We start from the raw sequence: 22468 nt of genomic DNA, 5'->3' as shown, positions 1-22468 counted from the left end.
TACTGCCAAAATTATAATTTAAATACATGTAAAGGAAAATAAAAATATTTATAATAAAAGGTTTCCTGATCTTCCATTTTATATATTTTGTGTGACTATCTGTTGCTCCATGTAGAGAATATGTTATTCAAAGCATTTGTATGGGCTAATAGCAGTAATGCCCAAAATAATTTATCAAATCATTTTGTTCTACTTTTATTTGATAGTTCAAGGGGTCATAAAATTATAAATCAAATAGCTAAATGACCCTAGATTTGAGCTTTATTATGATGATAGTATTTCCATAAATGAAATTGTATAATGAAGCATGTGTGTAGCTGTATGAAGTGAAGGTCTTAAGTTAAACCATTCTTCTGCAATGGTTTTACAAGTGTATGGGCTATGAAATAAGGATCAGTTACTAGTTGGATTGTACAACACAGAATGAAGGGTTTGAAAGTGTGTGGTTTTATGTGTTGATTTCGCTTACTTTTTATATACAGTACCAGTCAAAAGTTTCACACATCTACTCATTCAAGAGTTTTTCTTAATTTGACTATTTTGTAGAATAATAGCAAAGACATCATAACTATGAAATAACACATATGGAATAATGTTGTAACTAAAAAACTGTTAAACAAATATAAAATATATTTTATATTTGAGATTCTTCAAAGTAGCCAGCCTTTCCCTTGATGACAGCTTTGCACACTCTTGGCATTCTCTCAACCAGCTTCATGAGGTAGTCACCAGGAATGCATTTCAATTAACAGGTGTGCCTTGTTAAAAGTTTATTTGTGTAATTTCTTTCCTTCTTAATGCGTTTTAGCCAATAAGTTGTGTTGTGACAAGGTATGGGTGGTATACAGAAGATAGCCCTATTTGGTAAAAGACCAAGTCCATATTATGGCAAGAACAGCTCAAATAAGCAAAGAGAAACAACAGTCCATCATTATTTTAAGGTCAGTAAAAACAGAAAATGTCAAGAACTTTGAAAGTTTCTTCAAGTGCAGTCGCAAAAACCATCAAGCACTATGATGAAACTGGCGCTCATGAGGACCGCCACAGGAAAGGAAGACGCAGAGTTACTTCTGCTGCAGAGGATAAGTTCATTAGAGTTACCAGCACCTCAGATTGCAGTCCACATTAATGCTTCACAGAGTTCAAGTAACAGACACATCTCAACATCAACTGTTCAGAGGAGACCTTCATGGTTGAATTTCTGCAAAGAAACCACTATTAAAGGACACCAATAAGAAGAAGAGTCTTGCTTGAGCCAGGAAACACAAGCAATGCACATTAGACCGTTGGAAATCTGACTTTGGTCTGATGAGTCCAAATGTGAGATATTTGGTTCCAACCGCCGTGTCTTTGTGAGACGCAGAGTAAGTGAACAGATGATGTCCTTATGTGTGGTTCCCACTGTGAAGCATGGAGGAGGAGGTGTGATGGTGCTTTGCTGGTGACACTGTCAGTGATTTATTTAGAATTCAAGGCACACTTAAGCAGCACGGCTACCACAGCATTCTGCAGTGATATGCCATCCCATCTGGTTTGTGCTTAGTGGGACTATCATTTGTTTTTCAACAGGACAATGACCCAACATACCTCCAGGCTGTGTAAGGGCTATTTGACCAAGAAGGAGAGTGATGGAGTGCTGCATCAGATAACCTGGCCTCCACCTATTGAGATGGTTTGGGATGAGTTGGACCGCAGAGTGAAGGAAAAGAAGCCAATAAGTGCTCAGCATATGTGGGAACTCCTTCAAGATTGTTGGAAAAGCATTCCAGGTGAAGCTGGTTGAGAGAATACCAAGAGTGTGTAAAGCTGTCATCAAGGCAAAGGGTGGCTACTTTGAAGAATCTGAAATATAACATATTCTTTGATTTGTTTAACACTTTTTTGGTTACTACATGATTCCATATGTGTTATTTTGTAGTTTTGATGTCTTTACTATTATTATACAATGTAGAAAATAGGAAAAATAAAGAAGGAACCCTTGAATGAGTAGGTGTGTGCAAACTTTGACTGGTACTGTACGTATTTTGATAGAACCTCCTTTGATAGTTCAAGCCATAATCTAATGATTACCTTAATATTATCAGAAGTGATAAAAGGAGGGAGTGTAATTGTACAAAGTATGCATCTACTCTCACTCTTTCTTGGTTCATGCAGGTGACTGTGATCTCCTCAGACCAATTGACAAAACACCCAGAATATGTTCTGGAAGTTAGGATAGGAGAAATTGCTCAGTGTCTTGGGAAACTGAGCCCGCCCGATAACTGCCAGCCAGTCACCTGCAGGAACCAACCCTATGAACCCATTGTAGCTTTTTTGTGAGCAGTATATAAGAGGACAGAAGGGACCGCCCTGGCAGAGCTTATGGCAGACTTGTACTTTGTATGTGTGTTGCTTGTAACCTCTCCAATTAACTGATAATAAAGAATGATTCATTTAATATTGACTTCAGGTGTTTCCTTGGTATTGAATTTCCACCACAAACTGATAAGACGTTTGTGGGAGCTGTTTTGATAGACTTCAGTGCAGCTTTTGACATTATCGATAATAATCTGCTGCTGGAAAAACTATTGTGTTATGGCTTTATATCCGCTGCTATATCGTGGCTCGAGAGTTACCTGTCTAACAGAACACAGAGGGTAACTCAACCTTATACACGTCATCTACCACAGCAAGTGAAATCACTGCAACACTTAACAAAGAGCTGCAGTAAGTTTTAGAATGGGTGGCAAGTAATAAGGTAGTACTAAATATTTCAAAAATGAAAAGGATTATATTTGGGTCAAATCATGAACTACTTACTACCTTATTACTAAACCTAACTAAATCTTGTAATGGATAATGTGTAAATTGAGCAAGTTGAGAAGACTAAACTGCTTGGAGTAACCCTGGATTGTAAACTGTCATGGTAAAAACATATTGATGCAACGGTAGCTAAGATGGGGAGAGGTCTGTACTTAATAAAGCGTTACTCTGCTTTCTTGACAAAATAAGTCCTACAGGCCCTAGTTTTGTCACACCTGGACTACTGCCAAGTCATATGGTCAAGTGCCACAAGAGAGACATATGCAAATTACATTTGGCCCAAAACAAAGCAGCACGGCTGGCCCTTAAATGTATATGGAGAGTAAACATCAATGACATGCATGTCAATCTATACTGTCTCAAAGTAGAGGAGAGATTGAATGCATCACTACTTGTCTTTGTGAGAGCTATTGACATGTTGAAAGCACCGAGCTGTCTGTTCAAATGACTAGCATACAGCTCAGACACCCATGTATACCCCACAAGACATGCAACCAGAGGTCTCTTCACAGTCCCCAAGTCCAGAACAAGCTCTGGGAAACGCACAGTAGTACATAGAGCCATTACTACATGGAACTCTATTCCACATCTAGTAACTGATGCAAGCAGTAAAATCAGATTTTTAAAACTAAACCTTATGGAACAACGCTAACTGTGAAGAGACACACACACACAGGCACACACACACGCATACGTGCACACAGACGCTGGCACACACACTCTACACACAGGTACATGGTAATATTGTTGTATGGTGGTATTATACATTTTCTATTGTAGATATGCAGTGGTGTAATAATGTTATAAGATGTACAGTTATTTATTATTATTTTTGATTGTAAGGGGGATTCCTAATAAATACAATACAATACATGTGGACCATCCGCACTATCTAAATAAAGTGTGACCAAAAGTAAATCCAGATTAAAGCAATTTGAGGATTGATTATGTTTCATAATTGTCAACTTTTTACCTGAACGCAGACAGTGAGAAAGAACTTGTCATAGTCTTTGGGGCTGCGTCTTAGCAGAAACCTGCCATCTTTGGCGCCTACTTTTTTCAGCTTGTGCACTGCAAACTCAGACCTGAGAAAACAACATATAAAGGCACACAGATGTTTACATCTAATGTATCTCTATGGGTTTGATATAAGTCTGAAAGGACCTACGTGATTGGCCCATGGCAGTGGCTTTCAATGTCTTCAAGCAGGCTGGGAGGGGCAACGTCTTGACAGAAATAGTGACTGGAGTCTGTAGTCAGCCTGAAGTAGCCATCCACAAGTGAAACAAATGAAAGAGCCTCAGTCACTGTTTGAAACTCGGCCTCCTGTGGAGAAAAATGGTGACATGCACACTTTTTCATTAGCCATACACCCCCCCGAAATGGATGTTGCTCAGGTGCAATGAGTCAGCATCAATTGTTGTTGATTAAGCATTAATTAAGGATGTATTGAGCATTGATTCAGTGTTATCAACCAACCAGGCATCTGTCGTCCTGCCGGGTGATCGTGACCACCCTGCTGTCCTGGGGAACCTGCTCGTGGCACGCCCTCTTGATGTTGATGTCGATGATCTCTGGGAAGTCACAGAATGTCTGCCACTCCTGTGAAAGAATGTACAGTTATGAAAATACTACTGTTCCCTGAAGGAGGGAACGAAGTATAATATACTATGGGGAGTTAAGCCTGAAGCAAACTGAAATCACGGCCAATGGGCCAATGAATGCCGAGCCCGCCCTTGGAAGCCCCGCCTTCCTGGCTATAATACCGGGGCTTGCATCCATTTCCTCAGTTCAGTACCGCTCTTCAGCGAGCCCAAACCCCATTGACGGCTCGGGACCTCATTCCCTCCTTCAGGGAACAGCAGTTATAGTCATAACTGTATGTTCCCTTGTTCCCTTTCAGTCGGTCACTTGATATAACATACTATGGGGACATACAATCAAGCACCAAGCCGGCTCAGAGGGTACCAAACTAGGAGGCCCACGGCAGCCCAAGCACACACAGGTTTCACCGGCTCAAAAAAGGCTACAGAAGCCACTTTTTTCCCTCAGACTTACCTGAGAAGCCTGAACTGTCAGAGAGAAGCCTGAACTGTAGTCCAAGTTCCTATACCCCACAGTTCCAATACCAATATTTACCTTGAGAGCCTGAACTGTCAGAACTCGTACAAGGAACTGCAAGTCCAAAACAACAAAACACCTGTCGTAACTTGGTAAAGTGCACAGGGGCGCTGCATAAACATCGACCAGAGACGATGAACCCCGGCAGACAAAGGCTCAAACCCACAGGGAACAGTGGTAACCTGGACAAAATCCTGCATAACTTCGACCACGGCAGCCCAAGTCCTTAAACCCCATCGATTCCAAAAAGGCTCACACAAGACCTGAGTCTGGAATGCCAAAACTCACAAAAGGAACCGTAAGTCCAAAACAACAGGGAACCTGCTGTGACTTGATAATGCGCTTTCGCGCTCTGCCTCATCGAAGACACAAGGTAGCCCAAGGCTTAATCCCACAGGGGAACTGTTTCAGACTGTTTCAGACACCTCTGAAGACACTAGCCACTTCCATGGCAATCGGAAGAGCTTAGGTGTTTTACCTCTGAACACTCAAATGCTGGTTTTTCAACCGACTGTTGGATTAGGGGAACCATGGGGTGTTAACAACACACCGTGGAGAATACAGATCCTGACTGCCAATGTGTCCAGCCTGAGACATGAAGTTATCCTGATTCTCAAACCTTACCATTGTTACGAATGCTGAGTCGCATTCGGAAGGTTGTGGCCTTCGGATATAGAGTATTGCAGACTCGAAGTACTGTTATAAATAGCCAGGACGAAAAAAAATCACGATTTCACTAATATCATCAAAATCAATAAATCATAGCACGTTTTTGGGCTCATTCAGTAGTTTAAACCTGATAAAGTAGAATCCTGTTGAAAAAATATTTTAAAAGTAACATTTATATTCCTTATTAACCATACATTGAAAATTATACTGTTGCTGCTTCCTGTTGTCATGGGTTTTCGATTTATGGCTGAGTGTCAAAACACCGGTTTTAGATGTCCAAATACATAATCAATATGCTGAAATAAATTGTGATATTTTGAAGACCAATACATAAAAGTTGCTCCCTACACACACACACACACACACACACACACACACACGTGTCACACTTATGTTCAGATTACTTGTATTTTGCTAAATTAATACCTTCTAAACTGCACACACACCAATATCTTTCAAGAAGCCAGTCAAGACTGGAATTGATTAGATTGTTCTATTGTAATCAATATCGAGTGCCAATGAATCACTAAAATTGATATTGGATAAAAATCAGTGGTACAGGGACAATAACCGCTGCGACATGTACCGTTTGCGCTCTTCTAACAGAAAAAAAGCTATGAACTTGGGGATAATATATGTGTCTGTCGATAGATGACAACCTGTCGTAGCCATTTATCAACCTATATCTCTGTGAGAAAATGATTTCGGTAGATGGCCAATACGGAAGGATAGCTTAACCATCAATCCACGAATTCATGTGAGGCCAGAGACTTTTATGGAAGGGGCGCCTAACTGGTGCATATGACAAAAACACTTGTTCTAAACCAAAGATATTGATCTGTTTTAAATAATCGATTTTGTTAGATCTTGATGATTATAAAGTTTAATACTAACATAACCAATCTGAGGTTAAAAGGATGTGTATTGCCTGTAATTCTTGCGTTTTTTGTTGTTGCTATTTTTTCATTTGTTTTGTTATGTGGCTAATTCCTTAAGAGGATGCTCCTTTTGTGGTCATGCCATAGGTAGTGGTGGAAAAAGTACCCAATACTTGAGTAAAAGTAAAGATACCTTAATAGAAAATGGCTCAAGTAATAGTAAAAGTCACCCAGTAAAATTCTACTTGAGTAAAAGTCTAAAAGTATTTGGTTTAAAATGTACTTATGTATCAAAAGTAAATGTAATTACTAAAATATACTTAAGTATCAAAAGTAAAAGTAAAAGTATAAATCATTTCAAATGTATTATCTTAAGCAAACCAGACAGCACCATTTTCTTGTTTTTTTAAATGTATTTACTGATAGCCAGAGGCACACTCCAACATTCAGACATAACTTACATATGAAGCATGTGTGTTTAGTGAGTCCGCCAGATCAGAGGCAGTAGGAATGACCAGGGATGTTCTGTTGATAAGTGTGTGAATTGGACAATTTTCCTGTCCTGCTAAGCATAAAAAATGTAATGAGTACTTTTGGGTGTCAAGGAAAATGTATGGAGTAAAAAGTATAATATTTTCTTTCGGGATGTAGTGAAGTAAAAGTAAAAGTAGTCAAAAATATAAATAGTAAAGTAAACTATAGATACCTAAACAAACTACTTAAGTAGTACTTTAAAGTATTTTTACTTAAGTACTTTACACCACTGGCCATAGGCTTATTGAAGGTGTGTTTTAGGACACTAAAGGCACGTTATGATAGTATCAGGGACAACATCCTCTTCTGGGATGGGGGGAGGTTTTTGCAAGAGGAATATTGGAAGACAATTGGAGTTTTAGTTGCAGTTGCAGTATGTTTAGCAGTGCATATATTATGGTACAGCTACATGGATAGATGTCAGACATTGATTCTGGGTCTAGCAGCTTGATCATCATAGTACTTTTTGGTAGTAAGTTTACAGGCATATCATTTATTTAACTAGGCAAGTCAGTTAAGAACAAATTCTTATTTTAAATGACAGCCTAGGAACAGTGGGTTAACTGCCTTGTTCAGGAGCAGAACAACAGATTTTTACCTCGTCAGCTCAGGGATTTGATCTTGCAACCTTTCGGTTGCTAGTCCAACGCTCTAACCACTAGGCTACCCTGCCACCCTTACCATGTTATGTATAATTTAAATTGTATCTCATTATTGTGATGAAATGTGATGAAATAAGTATAGCTAGTTATAATTGTAATGTCTTAGCAGATTATAAGAAAATACAAGTTTTTACCTGGCTAAAAGAGAAGGAATATAATATCTATTCTTTACAGGAAACTCACTCTACAATTACAGATGATGTTGTAAGGAAAAAGGAATGGGAGGGAGAAATATATTTCTGTCATGGGCAAAGAAACTCAAAAGGGGTGATGATATTAATTAATAACAATTTTGATCCGAATGTGCAAACTGTCCAAACAGATTAGAAAGTAAGGTGGATCATTTTAAATATTCTATTGGACGATAAACAGATTTGGCCAATTAATCTATATACTATATACTGATCATGGTGGAGGCTTAATCAAGCTAGTCATCTTGATTACTTTCTTGTATCCTTCACGCTGGCACCAAAAGTAAAACAAGTTTTGATAGGGGGCAGAATGCAGTTGGACCATCAAATAATTGGCATCCACATAACTCTTACAGAATTCCCACGTGGGCGAGGATATTAGAAATGTAATCAAAGCCTATTGGATGACAACCTGTTTTTAACCAAGACAAAGAATTGTACAGCTTTTTCCTGCATAACATAGGTACAGCAGATTCCCATATTGTATGGGACACTTTTAAATGTGCCATTAGAGGTCATGCAATTCAATACTCATCTTTAAAACCAAAAAATTAGGTCAAAATAGTTAATATTATATTCAAAGGAAATAGTATAAGTAACAGTACAGATGGATAGCAATAAAAATGGTACCATAGAGGCACAGAATAAGTTATGGAGGAACTTATTTGGGAACGATCAAGTATAATGTATTACAAAAGTAAAGCGAATTGGATGGAAAGTCCGGGTTAAGCAAGCAGTGTGTCAAGAAGCAAGAAGCAATGCGGCTTGGCAGGGTTGTGTTTCGGAGGACGCATGGCTCTCGACCTTCGCCTCTCCCAAGTGCGTAGTGGACTTGCAGTGATGGGACAAGACTGTAACTACCTATTGGATATCACGAAAATGGGGAGAAAAAAGGGGTACTGTCCAAGCTCATGTTCTATAATAGTTATGACTGAAAACATATAATGTATAAGTACTCTTTCTAAATGTAATGTATATCAAAATATCAAATTACTTTATTCTTGCTATGTAAGTCATGTAAAAACTAAAAAAGTGCCATGTGTGTAAAATGTGTGTAGATTGTACATGTAACAAAAATCCCCCGAAGAGGGGAGGTGGTGAATAGTAATGATTGTGTGGTGAAAATGTTAGTCTGTGTAATGTAGTAACATGTTCTGTCCACCATAGGGAAATTAGTGTAATATAACATCATTTCATATGTCAAAGTAACTGGATAAAAAAGCAATGGCTTTTTTCTGGCCACTCTTCCGTAAAGCCCAGCTCTGTGGAGTGTACGGCTTAAAGTGGTCCTATGGACAGATACTCCAACCTCCGTTGAGGAGCTTTGCAGCTCCTTCAGGGTTATCTTTGGTCTCTTTGTTGCCTCTCTGATTAATGCCTTCCTTGCCTGGTCCGTGAGTTTTGGTGGGCGGCCCTCTCTTGGCAGGTTTGTTGTGGTGCCATATTCTTTCCATTTTTTAATAATGGATTTAATGGTGCTCCGTGGGATGTTCAAAGTTTTCGGACATTTTTTATAACCCAACCCTGATCTGTTCTTCTCCACAACTTTGTCCCTGACCTGTTTGGAGAGCTCCTTGGTCTTCATGGTGCCACTTGCTTGGTGGTATTTAGGGGCTTCATAGCAAAGGGAGTGAATACATATGCACGCACCACTTTTCCGTTTGGAATTTTTGGGAATTTTTTAAACAAGTTATTTTTTTCATTTCACTTCACCAATTTGGACTATTTTGTGTATGTCCATTACATGACATCCAAATGAAATCCATTTAAATTACAGGTTGTAATGCAACAAAATAGGAAAAACGCCAAGGGGGGATGAATACTTTTGCAAGCCACTGTAGCAAACTCACACATTTTTACAACAATTACATCTATTTCTTCCTGCTTTAATCATGGAGAGAGTTTAAAAAGTGCTCATAAGAACAACTGAAACAGGCGCTCTAGACTAGAGTGTCCATAGGGTCTGTGCAGCAGGCTGAACGTTTGACGTCCCAATTATAAACAATATCTGCAACCATTTCCATGGCTTGGTGCGACGAGGAGCTACAGGATATATATTTTTAAATGACCGCCAGTAGAAAACACCCCTCCAATGAATTACTGTGCCTTAAAGTAGTATGGCAGAGTTTTCAAATCACGTTCATTTGATTGGTCATTTTCAACTGTCACACTCTCACTTCTGGCTTTCTTTAAATCACCATGCATTTCATTTGCTGATGAGTTTGTGCCTGTGTTTCATGAAACTACACTTCTTGTCCCATCAAAACAGTAACTCTGGGAGGCAAGTATATCGTCGCTCCAGCAGAGACGGAAGAGGAAGCGTGACATCTCACTGGTAAATTTTTTCTGGTTCATAGACAAGTAGACCAGACGCAGCTGCTATCGCATTGGTGTCTCTGGGTGAGCCACACCCCTTAAGTAGACCAGAACTGTGAATATTTTTTCAATGGTAAACGGCCTGAGTAAGACATCTTTATTTAACCTTGGCTCTAGGTGCACAGACTTTGCGCAAAGCTAGTGTACATTGAAAATATATCATAATTTATCAAGTTGGCTATAAATTCAGGCCCCTGTTTATTTTCAATGTCATTCTATTAGATACTTTTATTAGAAACGTTTTTTTGTTCGTGTGATGTTTTTAACTTTCATGTGGCCTACTTGGGATTTCACCACCATCTTTTTATCTGTTCAACAACACAGATTCAGGTCAAACTCACACAGGTTGCAATAAAGGCCTGCAGAAATGTCCATATTTCATGCCCATAGACATGGCTGTAGTGGACCCTATGCATAATCTTTTAATGGGGACAGCAAAACATGTTTTTACAATCTGGAAGAAAATTTGTGTGCTGGATGTGTTCAGAGTGATGATTGTATGAATATAACTTTATAGTCTATCATCCTTATTAAGACGTTTTAGAATGTATGAACTAGGTTAAAGGCATACTTAATACATGTTTGGAGTAGATTGCCTGCTGAGCTGAACTGGGGCGTGATATGAGTACAATAGTCAAGGTGTTAGGGGGGGAAAAAAATTCACTTTAGTTTATTTATTCAATATTTTCTTAACTCTTATTTTTCTTAAAATGGCATTGTTGGCCTCCTGAGTGGCGCAGTGGTCTAAGGCTGTTGCTACAGTTGCTACAGTAGCTGTGCCACTAGAGATCCTGGGTTTGAGTCCAGGCTCTGTCGCAACCGGGAGACCCATGGGGCGGCGCACAATTGGCCCAGCGTCGTCCGGGTTAGGGGAGGGTTTGGCCGGCAGGGATGTTCTTGCCCCATCGCGCTCTAGCGACTCCTGTGGCGGGCTGGGCATATGCACGCTGACATGGTCACCAGGTGTACGGTGTTTCCTCCAACACATTGGTGTGGCTGGCTTCCGGGTTAAGCAGGCATTGTGTGTCAAGAAGCAGTGCGGCTTGGTTGGGTCGTGTTTCGGAGGACGCATGGTTCTCGACCTTCGCCTCTCCCGAGCACGTACGGAAGTTGTAGCGATGAGACAAGACTGTAACTACCAGAAAAAGACAAAGCGGTAAAGGATTTTTTTTTTTTAAACATCATTGTTGGTTAAGGGCTTGTAAATAAGCATTTCATGGTAAGGTCTACACATGTTGTATTCAACGCAGGTGACAAATAAAAATATATTTTATTTAGCATGTGTAAAGATCCATGACCTTCCAGAGCCAACTAAACAAGACTGGTCAAGCTCTGTTTTTATTCTGACTTCTCAATACTAAGCTTCTACTTCTTATCATTAAAGACATTCTGACTTACATGTACACACTCGGAACAGGCCATTTTACGGTGTTGCCCCCATTGACCGAGCCACTTGGGAGCACTGTTGCCACAGTAAATTATTGGGGAGGAGGGCCCCGAGCCAAACAACCTTGTTAGCGAAACTGGCTCATCAAAATACATCAGCCTGTGCCTCTCAGGAATCCAGAGACCTGGCTCTGTTTATTCGGAAGCACTGTGCTAGGATTCCCCCTCCTGTTAGCCTCTTGAGCGAAGTAACGCGCCACTCATCGGCAAAATCTTTAAACAAGGGTTAGCAACGCTTCACAGCTGCAGGGACCAGGAAGTAAATACCTTCCCTCAAACCTGGAGGAACCCCTATCAACTCTGACCACCGATCTTTCTCACAAAGTCAGCCCGACTCCCAGTGGAAGATGAACCCAGCCAGAGACAATGGTCTTGCAACGTGGTCTGAGCCAAGGCCTCCTGAGCGTGTTTCCAACCCAGGCTACAGGACAGCACTCGTGAGTATCTTACATTTTTCATTGTGAAACCACATGCCCTAGGGCACGGTCAGAGGTTCAAACTCAGCTGGTTAGCCTTTTCAAACTTACTCTTACCACTCAAGTAAGGAAGCACTGGCTACACAAGCAGAGCAGAAAGTAGTGGGTTTTTAGCCAACACAAATCCTTCCCAAGCAAGGAATCATTAGCTACAAAAGCAGAGCAGAAAGTAGTTAGCTTTCACCAAACACAAAAACCGATACCAAGACCCAAAAGTTTTAACAGCAAGGGGAACGAGTACTTTTTCCTCACTAACAGACACCTAAATCGGATCTGAATCTCCTAGCCATCATGTGCTTGAACTGAAGAGCGAAGAATTGAGGAAATGGAGCGAGCCCGGTATTATAGCCAAGAAGGCAAGGCTTCCGAGGGCGGGCTCGGCATCCATTGGCAGGTTGGACGTGATTTTAGTTTGCTTCAGGTGAATAGGATTGGTTATTGACTCCTGTGATAGAAAAATTATATATTTACCTGATTTGTTTGATATTTAGCAATTATTTACTTAACAAACAGTGAGATATTTCTGTCCTGCTAATACTGAGTTTGACTGTCCACTCTAGCTTCCTGCAGCTAGGCTGGGTGTCGTGGACATGCGTTTTACTAAAGATAGCTTGAAGCTGACAATTGATTGATGTCTCGGTGATAAAAAAACAAACAGCCAAATTCCATTCTATCATTAGTGGGGCATGTGAGACATATGTCTCTGGTCTAACTGGGCCTACATTCTATCGAGGAGATTGTGGTTGTAACTGGGATAGAGAGGAGTAGAACAAAGGTCTCAATGGTTCTTAGACATCCTGGCGTCTGGGAAATTAGGCCAGGGTCGGGGGTTTAGATAACGCCAGGTGCAGATAAAGACAGAATGAGACCAAAGTGGCTCATGGTGCCCCGCAATCTATATGGGAAGGGTGGAGCCAGCCATGGTTGAAGCATTTTTAGGTTTGGTATATAAAGACATGGTATTCTCTGTATGATTCAAGCACTCGGACCGACAGTCAAGACCGCTGGGCTGATGGCTTCATTACTGCAATAATTAATAGATATTAAATAAAGATGATTGTTTGAAGAAATGACCAAGTCTCTCTCAGTACTGTATTTCCACGACACTCCCCATAGCATGTTATATCAAATGACCAACTGAAAGGGAACATTATTTATGTTTTGTAGTCAGTCAATGTAGATAGAGCATGATAATCATGATCATGACCCACAGTAGGGACTTTGCACTTTCTCTCACCAGGACATCAGCAGGGCAGTGACTTCCACTGAATTGTATGCCGCTCTCCCCGGCGACCCGCATAAGGTTGAATGTTGGTTCCTTCTGCTGCAGCTGGGTGCCGGGGTGGTTCACATGAAAGGTCTCAGTGCCGTGGGAAGGCTCCACCCCTGCCAGCTCCATCAGGTACTTCAGCTTTAGACTGCGTTCCCCCACCGAGCAGCGGCCAAGCTTCTTCAGGAACCGTTTCAGAGTGTTGCGGATTCTGTAGCGCGCAAGCCGGCTCAGTTGCTGGATTTCCTGCCGATGCGTCTCGGGAAGGCATGACTTGTAACTGAAAAAAATGGTAATTGATCTATTGTGCACAGCCAAATAAGAAACCAAGAGACCCATTGGCATAAAAAAAATGTACTCATTTTCATACCCTCTTTTCAGTATTCATACCTGACATTCTTGCACACCTCCCTTACGCTCTGGTTGTGTTCCTTAGCCAGTCGCCATAGGTCGAGCACTGCCAGGCCAAGACACTCCTCCTGGACGCTCAAGGGAGGTGAGACCCCCGCCTGGCCAGCCACAAAGTCACTACGGGACTAAAGGGTCACAAAAAATTAAGACTATACACAGAACACAGGAAGTAGTAGAACACTTACAGTGCCTTCGGAAAGTATTCAGACCCCTTGACTTTTTCCACATTTTATTAGGTTACAGCCTTATTGTAAAATTGATTAAATTGTTATATTTTTTCATCAATCAACACACAATGCCCCCTAATGACAAAGGAAAAACAGGTTTTTAAATTTTTTGCTAATTTATAAAAAATTAAAAACTGAAATATCACATAAGTATTCAGACCCTTTACTCATTACTTTGTTGAAGCACCTTTGGCAGCGATTACAGCCTCAAGTATTCGTGGGTATGACACTACAAGCTTGGCACACCTGTATTCAGGGAGTTTCTCTCATTCTTCTCTGCAGATCCTCTCAAGCTCAGCTATTTTCAAGTCTCTCCAGATTTGTTAGATCGGGCTCATGTCTGGGCTCTGGCTGGGCCACTCAAGGACATTCAGAGACTTGTCCCGAAGCAACTCCTGCATTGTCTTGTCTGTGTGCTTAGGGTTGTTGTCCTGTTGTAAGGTGAACCTTTGCCCCAGTCTGAGGTACTGACTGATCTTGAGTAGGTTTTCATTAAGGATCTCTCTGTACTTTGCTCTGTTCATCTTTGCTTCGATCCTGACTAGTCTCCCAGTCCCTGCCACTGAAAAACATCCCCACAGCATGATGCTGCCAACACAATAATTCACAGTAGGGATGGTGCCAGGTTTCCTCCAGATGTGATGCTAAGCATTCAGGACAAAGAGTTTGTGATTGGTGGAGTGCTGCAGAGATGGTTGTCCTTCTGGTTCTTGGTCACCTCCCTGACCAAGTCCCTTCTGCCCCGATTGCTCAGTTTGGCCTGGCGGCCAGCTTTAGGAAGAGTCTTGGTGGTTCCAAACTTTGTCCATTTAAGAATGATGGAGGCCATTGTGTTCTTGGGGACCTTCAATGCTGCATAATGTTTTTGGTACCCTTCCCCAGGTCTGTGCCTCGACACAATCCTGTCTCGGAGCTCTATGGACAATTCCTTCGACCTCATGGCTTGGTTTTTGCTCAAACATGCACTGTCAACTGTGGGACCTTATATAGACAGGTGTGTTCCTTTCCAAATCATGTCCAATCAATAGAATTTACCACAGGTGGACTCCAATCAAGTTGTAGAAACATCTCAAGGATGATCAATGGACACAAGATGCACCTGAGCTCAATTTCGAGTCTCATAGCAAAGGGTCTGAATACTTATGAAAATAAGCTATTTCTGTTTTTGTGTTTTTATACATTTGCAAAAAAGTCTAAAAACATGTTTTCATTTTGTCATTATGGGGTATTGTGTGTAGATTATATTTTTATAGAATTCATTTTAGAATAAGGCTGTAACATAAAAAATTTGGAAAATACAAAATGTCTGAATACTTTCCGAAGGCACTGTACATATACATGCATGTGTTCTGCCCTTGTGGACATTCTAAAGATAATCATTCACAACAAATGGCCTTATGTAGTGTTGGAAAATCACAATTGTGCGATAATGTAATTTCACATTATTTATTGCCATATGTTAACATCAAAATAGTCTATATTTAAATGTGAGTTTTGGCTTACTGCAAAGGTTGGAAGTGTTTTCTATGTACCTGGGCAAAGAGATAATCAATGACACAGTAGTCGAGCACTGCACTGATTCTGCCTCTCCTCAGACAGTAGCGGTATGATGTTTTTGACCCCTCTCCAAACCAGTTGGCAAAGAAAAACCTTTGTAACAACGGAGGAAATAAAAAAGTACTATTTAATACATACATGAGTCATCCAGTTCACATTCACAGCTAATAAAATCCCTTTGTACGAGAAAACAGAATGGTGGTGCTATGCTGGTGCACTACACATGACTAAGACCAAATAAAGTGCAACATAATAGTTAATATTGGGCATTAAATGTATTTCTAGTAAAATGTTCATTTTTTTACACAAAAATCCATAAAGTTTTTTCTAACCTGACTCTGTAGTGAATGCTAATGCTTTCATCAGTGCTGAAAACATGTGTTGGGGGGTAAAAGTTGGACAGATCATCAAACGCCAAAGCAAATAGGCTGTGGTACACTGGTAGGATTCCTAAGGAGAGAGAAAAGTTATTGTAAGAAAAGTTTTTTTGCAGGTTTGAACATCTATGCTAATACGCGACTGCATTCTCAAGAAATAGAAAGCTTAGAGACAGCAAGGTCCTGAAGGAAGATACACAAGGCTCCAATAAATATTTTGTAATTCCACAACAAATGGGTATGCACACTCAAAAGGTGGCGTAGTCAAGGAAATTTCCAAAATTCCTCCCTTAAAGGGGCAATCTGGGATTTAAACAACAACAAAGCGATCAACTCGCCACTTTTTTGGTAAACAGCTGAATGATGTTTATTTCACACCATATTACAATTATTCCTCAGTGTTACAATATATGCTCTTCAACAGGGTGAAATAAAAAAAATGACAACCATACTCACATAAAAACACATATCTTACCACATTTTTTTGCTGCCAGGACACAGACCCTTTCAGCAGAGATTTGTCCAGAGGATATGTTGAACGTTGTTCCCGCCTTTGTGGCAGGGAGGAAGTAGAGATGGACTTGTAAACCAGAGCTAGAACCAGATCTTTGGCTGCCCCCCCTCTCCCTGTCCATTAGAGGTGCGGTCTCCTCCTCAGTGAGATCCATTGGCAGAACCACTCCTGAAACACAAATTAACTGAGAAACTGCAAGTAACTTGAGGGAAGAGGAAGGATAGTGACGTCCTAGATTTTACAAGAAGAGCATGACGTCAACAAGCTCGCTACTGAAGCCACAAGGGAAAATGAAATGTTATTAAAAGCTAGGGGTTTCCAAAACAGAGGAACTAAACCATGGGGATCTACACAAGACATTTTGTTAAATCTATTTCAACAAGACCAGGTTGAGGCTTTTTGGAACAGAAAACTGAAAATATATGTTGAAAAATATATACAATAGTGAGAAACACACCATATGGAGAGCAACACTCTCATTTGAACAAACCTAACATTCCAACACAGTTGTGAGTCTTAACATCCAAAGATTAACATTTGAACTGGACTCAAGCACTTAATCACATAACCTCAATTACTTAATCAATGTTGGTTGTCTTGACACTACCTAGTGTCAGCTTGACAAAAATAAGCAGTAAAAGACATCAACTGAAGTTCAGTCTTCACCACTACATCCACACAGTAGCCTATGTACGTACTCCATTACCTCAAAATATGATGGACAGCAAGGTGTCTTCTTTCTGATCAGGCATCCATGTCTTCGATGTCTCTTGTTGATGAGGCTTTTGCTTCTATGTTTCATGGTGGTGGGAGGAGGAAAGTAATACAGTTTCCTGTTTGAGACAGAGCAACATATTTCCTGACCAAAAAATGTATCTTCAACCTGTTTTAACCTCACCCTGTTCTAGTTTTCAGAAGAGACTTTACCATAAATTACACCTGTCAATACCATTTCCTCTGTGGTGAAAGGGAATTTAAGACGTGAAAGTGTGACAATAATTGTGTGTACATTTTTTTGCAATAGTATATGAGAAATTATTTTTGCCTTTTTCACATGTAGCAGATATAGACAGAAAATGTGTAAACAGACTTGAACATGAGTTGGAATGTTATTCAACTGACTTGTTTAAGACAAAAAGAAAGCTCTTTGAAGCTGTACTGTGGTTTCCTCTTTCGCTGACAAGCAGTGGGTTCTTGTAGTTTCCTGTCGCGAACCAAACAAAAAAAGATACCCAAGTTATATGAAAGTGAAAACCCTGTGTTGTTCAATGGACACACTTAGTTTCCCATTAGGCATTGACTGTATTTGCCATACGAGGTTACGTTTCTCTTAATGTAATTTAGATTTCACCATAGCCTCTCAAACCTCTCTATCGGAATATGATATTATTCAATATTGTGTTGATGCTGTGCTACAGTTGGTCATCTTCCATTGATTAGACTATAGGGCCATACCATTATGAGTCTTCCGTTAAGAGTTCATATCATATTTGCTGAGTGTACCATAAACTGCAAAGGCAGTCTAACTTGAAGATGTTCATCCGAATGTTGTGAGTAGAGTGCGGGTTTGATATTACTCTTTATGGAGTGCAGGAGCACTTCAAGACTTCTGGTCTGCCAGGTTCCAGAGACCTTGTTACTTCCAACTGTTTACAGAGTTTGAAGCACATGAGCTAGTTGACATGAATGGCCCATGGGGTGGAAAAGTGAGAGGTTCTAGGTCTGAGATTGAGCAGGCAGCAGGAAGCAAAGGCAGAACACAAAACACAGTTTAACATTTATTTTCTTAAAGCATGATTTTCAGTTTCAGCATACAGCTTCCAGCACATTCTCAATACAGTTCAATTCCTTTGTTTCCAAATTCTGTTCCATAAATATCACTTCTTACTTTTACTATAAAACCATGCTACTTAAAATCAGACACATACAAACCAAACAAAAATGGGTCACAGGAAGCAACACAGCTCAGCAGCCAGCTGTCCATCTTCATTTCTTAGTCAATTACAGCACAAACTCATTTGCCATGTGCTCTTGTTTGGTATATTGGCGTTTGCACAATTTAGTGTGCATGCTGCCACCTACTGTGCAGAATGGAAACAGGATTCATTTACATTTACATTTACATTTAAGTCATTTAGCAGACGCTCTTATCCAGAGCGACTTACAAATTGGTGCATTCACCTTATAATATCCAGTGGAACAACCACTTTACAATAGTGCATCTAAATCTTTAAGGGGGGGGGGTTAGAAGGATTACTTTATCCTATCCCAGATATTCCTTGAAGAGGTGGGGTTTCAGGTGTCTCCGGAAGGTGGTGATTGACTCCGCTGTCCTGGCGTCGTGAGGGAGCTTGTTCCACCATTGGGGTGCCAGAGCAGCGAACAGTTTTGACTGGGCTGAGCGGGAACTGTGCTTCCTCAGAGGTAGGGAGGCGAGCAGGCCAGAGGTGGATGAACGGAGTGCCCTTGTTTGGGTGTAGGGCCTGATCAGAGCCTGAAGGTACGGAGGTGCCGTTCCCCTCACAGCTCCGTAGGCAAGCACCATGGTCTTGTAGCGGATGCGAGCTTCGACTGGAAGCCAGTGGAGAGAGCGGAGGAGCGGGGTGACGTGAGAGAACTTGGGAAGGTTGAACACCAGACGGGCTGCGGCGTTCTGGATGAGTTGTAGGGGTTTAATGGCACAGGCAGGGAGCCCAGCCAACAGCGAGTTGCAATAATCCAGACGGGAGATGACAAGTGCCTGGATTAGGACCTGCGCCGCTTCCTGTGTGAGGCAGGGTCGTACTCTGCGAATGTTGTAGAGCATGAACCTACAGGATCGGGTCACCGCCTTGATGTTGGTGGAGAACGACAGTGTGTTGTCCAGGGTCACGCCAAGGCTCTTAGCACTCTGGGAGGAGGACACAAGGGAGTTGTCAACCGTGATGGCGAGATCATGGAACGGGCAGTCCTTCCCCGGGAGGAAGAGCAGCTCCGTCTTGCCGAGGTTCAGCTTGAGGTGGTGATCCGTCATCCACACTGATATGTCTGCCAGACATGCAGAGATGCGATTCGCCACCTGGTTGTCAGAAGGGGGAAAGGAGAAGATTAATTGTGTGTCATCTGCATAGCAATGATATGAGAGACCATGTGAGGATATGACAGAGCCAAGTGACTTAGTGTATAGCGAGAATAGGAGTGGGCCAAGAACAGAGCCCTGGGGGACACCAGTGGTGAGAGCACGTGGTGCGGAGACAGATTCTCGCCACGCCACCTGGTAGGAGCGACCTGTCAGGTAGGGACGCAATCCAAGCGTGGGCGGCGCCGGAGATGCCCAGCTCGGAGAGGGTGGAGAGGAGGATCTGATGGTTCACGGTATCAAAGGCAGCAGATAGGTCTAGAAGGATGAGAGCAGAGGAGAGAGAGTTAGCTTTAGCAGTGCGGAGAGCCTTCGTGACACAGAGAAGAGCAGTCTCAGTTGAATGCCCAGTCTTGAAACCTGACTGATTAGGATCAAGAAGGTCATTCTGAGAGAGATAGCAAGAGAGCTGGCCAAGGACGGCACGTTCAAGAGTTTTGGAGAGAAAGGAAAGAAGGGATACTGGTCTGTAGTTGTTGACATCGGAGGGATCGAGTGTAGGTTTTTTCAGAAGGGGTGCAACTCTCGCTCTCTTGAAGACGGAAGGGACGTAGCCAGCGGTCAAGGATGAGTTGATGAGCGAGGTGAGGTAGGGGAGAAGGTCTCCGGAAATGGTCTGGAGAAGAGAGGAGGGGATAGGGTCAAGTGGGCAGGTTGTTGTGCGGCCGGCCGTCACAAGACGCGAGATTTCATCTGGAGAAAGAGGGGAGAAAGAGGTCAAAGCACAGGGTAGGGCAGTGTGAGCAGGACCAGCAGTGTCGTTTGACTTAGCAAACGAGGATCGGATGTCGTCAACCTTCTTTTCAAAATGGTTGACGAAGTCATCCGCAGAGAGGGAGGAGGGGGGGAGGGGGATTCAGGAGGGAGGAGAAGGTAGCAAAGAGCTTCCTAGGGTTAGAGGCAGATGCTTGGAGTTTAGAGTGGTAGAAAGTGGCTTTAGCAGCAGAGACAGAAGAGGAAAATGTAGAGAGGAGGGAGTGAAAGGATGCCAGGTCCGCAGGGGAGGCGAGTTTTCCTCCATTTCCGCTCGGCTGCCCGGAGCCCTGTTCTGTGAGCTCGCAGTGAGTCGTCGAGCCACGGAGCAGGAGGGGAGGACCGAGCCGGCCTGGAGGATAGGGGACAGAGGAAATCAAAGGATGCAGAGAGGGAGGAGAGGAGGGTTGAGGAGGCAGAATCAGGAGATAGGTTGGAGAAGGTTTGAGCAGAGGGAAGAGATGATAGGATGGAAGAGGAGAGAGTAGCGGGAGAGAGAGAGCGAAGGTTGGGACGGCGCAATACCATCCGAGTAGGGGCAGAGTGAGAAGTGTTGGATGAGAGCGAGAGGGAAAAGGATACAAGGTAGTGGTCGGAGACTTGGAGGGGAGTTGCAATGAGATTAGTGGAAGAACAGCATCTAGTAAAGATGAGGTCAAGCGTATTGCCTGCCTTGTGAGTAGGGGGGGAAGGTGAGAGGGTGAGGTCGAAAGAGGAGAGGAGTGGAAAGAAGGAGGCAGAGAGGAATGAGTCGAAGGTAGACGTGGGGAGGTTAAAGTCACCCAGAACTGTGAGAGGTGAGCCATCCTCAGGAAAGGAACTTATCAAGCCGTCAAGCTCATTGATGAACTCTCCAAGGGAACCTGGAGGGCGATAAATGATAAGGATGTTAAGCTTGAAAGGGCTGGTAACTGTGACAGCATGGAATTCAAATGAGGAGATAGACAGATGGGTCAGGGGAGAAAGAGAGAATGTCCACTTGGGAGAGATGAGGATTCCAGTGCCACCACCCCGCTGGCTCGATGCTCTAGGGGTATGCGAGAACACGTAGTCAGACGAGGAGAGAGCAGTAGGAGTAGCAGTGTTATCTGTGGTAATCCATGTTTCCGTCAGCACCAGGAAGTCTAGGGACTGGAGGGTAGCATAGGCTGAGATGAACTCAGCCTTGTTGGCCGCAGACCGGCAGTTCCAGAGGCTGCCAGAGACCTGGAACTCCACGTGGGTCGTGCGCGCTGGGACCACCAGGTTAGAGTGGCAGCGGCCACGCGGTGTGGAGCGTTTGTATGGCCTGTGCAGAGGAGAGAGAACAGGGATAGACAGACACATAGTAGACAAGCTACAGAAGAGGCTACGCTAATGCAAAGGAGATTGGAATGACAAGTGGACTACACGTCTCGAATGTTCAGGAAGTTAAGCTTACGTTGCAAAAATCTTATTGACTAAAATGATACAGTACTGCTGGCTGGTGGAGTAGGCTAGCTAGCAGTGGCTGCGTTGTTGACTATGAACGTGTAGCTGGCTAGGTAACCTCGATAGTTTCAGTACTACACCTTGTCATGATACAAAGCAACTTTGTAGCTAGCTAGCTAACATAACACTAATAAAGACGTTCCTTGTAATGTATTTAGTTTCTACAATGCTGCTCGTCGGTAATAGTTGGCTGGGTTAGGAAAAATGGCGTCGCGGGGGACGGAAATAGCTGGCTAGCTAACCTCGATGGCTGGCAAGCTAACAATTATCAAGCTATGACAAAGACAACTAAGTAGCTAGCTAGGTAACACTGCACTAGTCAAATCGTTCCGTTGTAAAGTATTAGTATCTACAGCGCTGCTAGTCGGTAACGGTTGGCTAGCTGGCAGTGGGTTAATGATGACTAGGTGTGTTGACTAAGTCAGGCGCCGCGTCGCGGCTGGCTAGCTCGCGGCTGGCTAGCTCACCTCGATAATACTCAAACTCAAACTACACAATTATCTTAGATACAGAGACAGCAAACTAGCAAAATAAATAAACTACACTAAATCAAACTACTTTTCTGTTCAAAATAAAAACAGATCTTATCCCTACACAGGCTCAAAGGGAGCCTATG

The 22468-nt window shown here is 42.3% G+C and overlaps 1 protein-coding gene across 1 annotated transcript in view; it reads right to left on the bottom strand.

Moving 5' to 3' along the window:
- Positions 1-17359, bottom strand: part of jak3 (Janus kinase 3 (a protein tyrosine kinase, leukocyte)) — a 33005-nt gene extending 15646 nt beyond the window's left edge. The window contains exons 1-9 of the mRNA XM_014149286.2: positions 17218-17359; positions 16473-16679; positions 15953-16070; positions 15596-15713; positions 13816-13961; positions 13393-13705; positions 4282-4404; positions 3971-4128; positions 3776-3887 (exon numbers count right to left, since the gene is read on the bottom strand). Of these exons, the coding sequence (XP_014004761.1) occupies positions 3776-3887; positions 3971-4128; positions 4282-4404; positions 13393-13705; positions 13816-13961; positions 15596-15713; positions 15953-16070; positions 16473-16665 (1281 nt within the window). The 5' untranslated portion in view covers positions 16666-16679; positions 17218-17359. The remainder of the gene's footprint in view (positions 1-3775; positions 3888-3970; positions 4129-4281; positions 4405-13392; positions 13706-13815; positions 13962-15595; positions 15714-15952; positions 16071-16472; positions 16680-17217) is intronic.
- Positions 17360-22468: the final 5109 nt, after the last annotated feature.

Source organism: Salmo salar, chromosome ssa16 (genome assembly GCF_905237065.1).
Source record: "Salmo salar chromosome ssa16, Ssal_v3.1, whole genome shotgun sequence".
NCBI lineage: Eukaryota > Metazoa > Chordata > Actinopteri > Salmoniformes > Salmonidae > Salmo > Salmo salar.
Note: the sequence above shows the minus strand (reverse complement) of the source record. Positions and strands in the feature narration are given on the sequence as shown.